We start from the raw sequence: 5,483 nt of genomic DNA, 5'->3' as shown, positions 1-5,483 counted from the left end.
TTCCCTACAAACAGTGAAAGCACCTCTTCTAGCAAACAGCCAATGCCACTTCCTGAAGCATTGATTTTTTTCTTTTAGTTTACCTATACAAACTAGTTAACACAACATTTGATGCAAAATACTTCAAAGCAGTTGCATGGAAAGTGCTGTGGTTACAGAGGTTTTTCTGGCTATGTAATTATTTTCAAATTTAAAATGGTGTTTTTTCAATATTTCCTTAGGCTATGGAAACTTAAACACGTAAATAGTTCTGTCAACAGCCCTCTTGACTTCACCACAATTGTTTATAGCAGTAAAATTCTGAACGTGCACTGGTGATGAAGCACCAGGGCCTGTGGCATATAAGTATTCTTATTGCACTTGGTTTTTTTAAAAGCAATATCCAAGCTCAGTAATCAAGCGCATAATCATTTGACATGTAATTATCATGTACTTGATAAAACCCCTTATTTTCACCAAACACACTTCTAGTATAACTTTTTATTTCATGAAACATATGTTTCTCTTTCAGTGGACCTACAGCAGTGCCATTACTGCTTCTCATTGGTTTTGAGTAAAGCAAAGTTTTACGTAAGTATAGCTATATATGAAAAAGAAAAGATTAATTTAGAGAGATGTATGTACATCATTCCTGCCGACAAGCCATTATGCCACTTCTGCTGCAATTAAACGGTATGCTGAACAAGTCGGTCTGCCTAAAGCAGAAGGTTTTTATTCAACAAAACACTTTTGCCAGTGTGAAATGTCCACTCTAGTCCCATTATAAATCTGCTTTCACTGATCCGTTTACACAGTTCTGTATGAAATGCAGAACTTGGCGCAGAGTCTGCTTGAGGAATGCTTTACAGGTCTGCAAACCCCGAGCCGTACATCTGCAACTGTTTTAGTCCAGTAGGTTTATAGTCAACCATGCAGCCGGGACTGCAATTAGCAGGGAGGAACCTGACCTCTCTTCCACTAATATGGGTCATCGCAGGTTGATCCGGAGTTGGCTGTCGCACAGGTATTCTTCTGTATTCTCCCCCATGTCTGAAATATGCTGCCTCTGAACCAAGGACACAGGAAAATCTGTCCAGTGGCAAATACTGATAGAGCAAGCAGCTTACACACACACACACACACAAAAAGAAGAAAAAAACCCAAACAAACCACAGGATTATTATTGTTCTCAAGCACAGCAGGATAATAACAAAATAATCCAATGCACTGGTTTATTCTGTAGCATATATACTGACTGCTCTGTTGAAGCTCGTCCTGAATAGGTGCAAGGCTCTGTAACTTTTATCTGCAAGATGGATGCTTCGTAGTAATCACTAGGTAACAGCACCATATAATCCTATGAACAAAGAATACAACAAATGCAAGACCATGCAGAAAAATACAAAAGGAACATCTCTAGACTTTCACAATGTAGCCGTGATCAAAATCAACCACATAAAGCACTTTTACAGAGGATATCTGCAATACATGGATTCTTCTTGTTGTTACATGGGCCAGTAACTTCAGACTGTGTCTCCCTGACTCTGTACCCAGAGATGGGAAGAAGGCAGCTGCCCTGGGAGCAGGGAAACTCTGAAGCCACTCTCTCACCATGTCCTCTACAAGGCAGTGCCCATAAAGGAGCCTTCCCAAAGCTTGGTAACACATGGAGAGCTGGGTGCAGTTTTCACCCACGAGTACAACCCACGTGCAGGGAACTCAACTGTGCATGACTCCATGAAGGAGAGTCACATATCCCACGTGACTTTATAAAAATATTCCACATAATTTGTTAACCTGTGCTTCAAAAGCCGGTGTATTTTTGCTCTGCCTTGCCTCCTTAAATTAACGTATTAGAGTTTATTTATAAAAACTGTTATTGCGAGAATGTGGTGGGCTAAGATAATTAATAGAGCAAGACATTTTCAATCTCTTCAACAACATTTTATGTGGATTCCATAATTTTAAGAGCCCCAGACTTAATGACTATACAATATACATAAGAATTTCACTATACTGTCTTTGTCATCCTGTTTCAGGTTCTCATAAATGATCAGCACAAACAATTAGTCTTTTTATAGCAATTTCTCAGAACTGCTGTTAGTTTTTCAGTGAGTGAAAGAAGAGTAATGATGGGATGATAAAAACATTCAGAAAATTACCTGCTAATCGTGCAGCCCATCTTATAATACTTTCCTGAATAATTTTGGTTAAGAAACTTAAGGCCTTGGTCATCTGTGGTTAACCTAAGCTTTAGATACGACATCTGATATGTAAGAATGATGAATTTCTGTGAGCGTTTATGCTCAACCAATTGTACTGTATTTTAATATTGCTTTATCTTTTGAAGGTACAGATTCTGGACAGACTTAAAGTCTATAAGTACAAGAAAAAATAGAGCAGGTGAGAGTCAGAGAAGAAAAAAAAAAAAGAGGCAGAACTGTAAATTGTCATAATGATGCTGTACTCTCTTCACTAGTGCTACATTTCAACTGCTTACAGAGTTTTTCCCAGCAAATAATTCCAGAGCAATACTATCATGACAGCCTTCAAGCACTTGTTTTCGTCGGTTGTTTTCTTACCAAAAGGACGTCCTCTGCCATTATGCTGACAGTCCACGTGCCTGGAACCAGTGAGAAAGGCTCTGTGGAGCTTGTTCCTGGGATTGTGATAAAAGCTGGCTCCTTGCTGGGTGGGAAGACAAACTCTTTGCTCTGAGCAGCCCCTGACAGAAAAAAAAATCAAGTAAAAAAACAAGCAAAAAAATAAGGACTGTGTAAAATGTCTCTGTTTGCTTAGTGCACTGGACTGATGATCTCATCCATTAAACTTGGTCTAACAGGAGCCGATATTTTTTGTCAATATGTATTAACAGTGCATTCGACCACACAGTTAGATACAGAGTTAGGCAGTGGTTGTTGTCTTCATTTTTATTAGCAAATTGGCTCATAAAAGGAGAGTTCTGCCCCTGAAATGACCAACTTTGCAATATTCTGAAATGTGCACTTCTTCACTTTCCTCTTCCATTATTTTCCAGTAGAGTGCCTGTCTCCACACTGTCTCACAGTTTGTTCAGAGGATGCAGATTCTGTTCTCATGTGACTTCAGATACTGGCGGTTCTCAGTAGCATCTAAAATGTTTAGTTACACATAGTAACTGAAGGTAACTTCTGGGCAGAGGTGATGTACATCAGAAACGTAGTGGTAGTATGCTTTAACAAAGAGAAGTTGTGAAGATCAATTCTTATGAATATTAACGGTTTCCTCTTTGAAGCCCCTGGACACAGACGAAAGCTGCCTCCCAGGCAATGTAAGTCAGGCATGACCACGAACTGCTGCCACTCTGCCAAGTGGTATCTGTAGGTTGTCAGGTTTGTCTCCTCCACATTACTAAAAGGATCCATGACTAAACTCCATTAGCTCCCATCAATACGCTGAGCTTTGGCACAGTAAGAGATAATTCTGCATATCAGCTTGGTATGCCTCTACCATTCCAAGGATGTGGATTACTTAGCTTTTATCAGGTCCAAAAGACATCACATGCTGTAGAGGTCTATAATCAGAGGAAACTTGGTAGATTGGATTCATCATTAAATAAATGTTATTCATGGAATGAAGGCAGAAGTCACCTTTGAACTGAAATATTAAAGGTAACTATACCAAAATAAGTGCTGTTATCCCTTATTTAAAAGCTCCATAAAACCCACAGTTCACAACTTCAGGTGCAGAACTGCGAGTACTGAGTTTTTGACCAACATGGGAAAAACAAATGTTGATTACTGCTGTAAGTAGAGGGTTCATGCAAGCACAGCCACATCAGTTACACGGCAAAAAGCACTGACACTGTTAAAAGTGATGGCTTTTAAGTGACATTACAACTTTGACCTAGGTGCACCTTGAAAAGTCTTCTCTGATGTAACATTCATCTGATCTGTTGCACCACTGAGTTGCACCTACCTGTTTCAGGCTGAGATTGGCAAGCAGACACACGACCAGATAATGTTTCGCCTCCAGGGTTAATATACCTCAGGATAATGCGAAATAAGTAGAGGTTTGATTTTTCGACATTCAAAGTTATCCTCACTTCATTCTGAAAAATGAAGTTAATAAACAAAAACAGCCATAAAGTGCTGAATAGAGGAACGGTTAGAAGCCATGCAAGCACCATACTAAAGTCCTACAAGAAAAATGCACATGCAGACAAGGATATACAGGAATGGCAGTGCTGGTGTATGACAGAGGAAGACAGGTAAGCCTAGTGAGAAAATTAATTCACTTACAAGTATAATTAGTGCCAAAATGTTTTCCCTCAGCAACTGATATCTTCCCTTTAGAGCTTTTTGAGCCCAGGCTGACATAGTGGAGGACTAGGTGGAAGAGCTTAGGGGAAGCCACAGTGACAGGCACAACCACCTCTGGCTGGGAAACATAAAAAGAAAGGGAAAAAGGAGGAAAGGAAAGTGTATTATTTGTTGCTGGCACCCAGAGAAAGAAGAACCATTTGGCAAAGACAAACTCTGTAAGAGAAAAGAAAGGCTCAGGCAGCTTACAAAAGAATACAGAACAAGACATCCTGTGAAATAAAGCTCTCATTGAGTAATTATCCAGAAAGATACAGAATGGCTTAACATGTGTGTTGATATTGTCACCTAGATACCTGCACAGTATTTTACACTTATTCTCCCCTTCCATGCCATAAAAGAGGCATATTGTATCAAGTTGTCCATATTCCAAGGAACAGGCCAGAATCATTGATCCTAGTCTGAGATGACACACAGTGCTCCACAGCATGCAGGCATCTCAGACTGTCACTGAAACTTCTGCTTCTCCATCAGGTCCCACAGTCTCTTAGAGGTGCGATAATATGTATGACTCTCTTTGCTTTGGGGCTGATCTGACACCTCTGAAGGCACACCATTCTCAAGCCCATGGGAGTCTGCATTCACATATCCCGAATTACTTAGTTTGCAGAGCAACAGAATCGGCAGAGACATGTTTAAAGATTGGTAGTGGATTAGGAAAAAATAGGATTTGTGCAACCTCAGGGGTTTGGCTTCCTTCTTTCCATCCTAAATCCTAAAGCACCCCTCTTAATCCAATTCCCACCAGTTCATCCGTCACAATCCACCTGCTATTCCTGTCCAAGATGCTTGTGATACAGTAACCTCCCCAACATTGTGGTCCATTCTGCTTCCTCAAATGCACACAGGTTTTCTCCGTTCCATACATTTGAGAACAGAGCACAAAGCCTTACTTTCTCTTACTCCTAAAAGTTACAATAAATGCAAGATTGTCAGTTCCCATACACTGCTCTGAATGTATATTTCTCATTTCTGTCACCATTATCCCAGAGACCTCCACCATCTCAACAGAAACGGAAAGCAGAAAGCAAAGATAAGCACTCGTCAGATGGCAGGGCTGAGAGATCTACAGGCTAGATAGCTAAAATCTAGGTGATTGCAGAAAGGCAGTGGGCCAAAATGGAAAATACAGACAGTAGGGAA

General features: G+C 40.2%; 1 protein-coding gene across 1 annotated transcript in view; it reads right to left on the bottom strand.

The window, feature by feature from the left end:
- LAMA3 (laminin, alpha 3) overlaps positions 1 to 5,483 on the bottom strand; it is a gene marked incomplete at both ends in the record, with an annotated part of 74,806 nt that overhangs the window by 61,058 nt on the left and 8,265 nt on the right. Inside the window, 4 exons of the mRNA XM_010133179.1 lie at positions 948 to 1,101; positions 1,236 to 1,336; positions 2,562 to 2,704; positions 3,937 to 4,069. Of these exons, the coding sequence (XP_010131481.1) occupies positions 948 to 1,101; positions 1,236 to 1,336; positions 2,562 to 2,704; positions 3,937 to 4,069 (531 nt within the window). The remainder of the gene's footprint in view (positions 1 to 947; positions 1,102 to 1,235; positions 1,337 to 2,561; positions 2,705 to 3,936; positions 4,070 to 5,483) is intronic.

The sequence above is a fragment of the Buceros rhinoceros genome, unplaced genomic scaffold (assembly GCF_000710305.1).
Source record: "Buceros rhinoceros silvestris isolate BGI_N320 unplaced genomic scaffold, ASM71030v1 scaffold1223, whole genome shotgun sequence".
NCBI classification, from domain to species: Eukaryota; Metazoa; Chordata; class Aves; order Bucerotiformes; family Bucerotidae; genus Buceros; species Buceros rhinoceros.
Note: the sequence above shows the minus strand (reverse complement) of the source record. Positions and strands in the feature narration are given on the sequence as shown.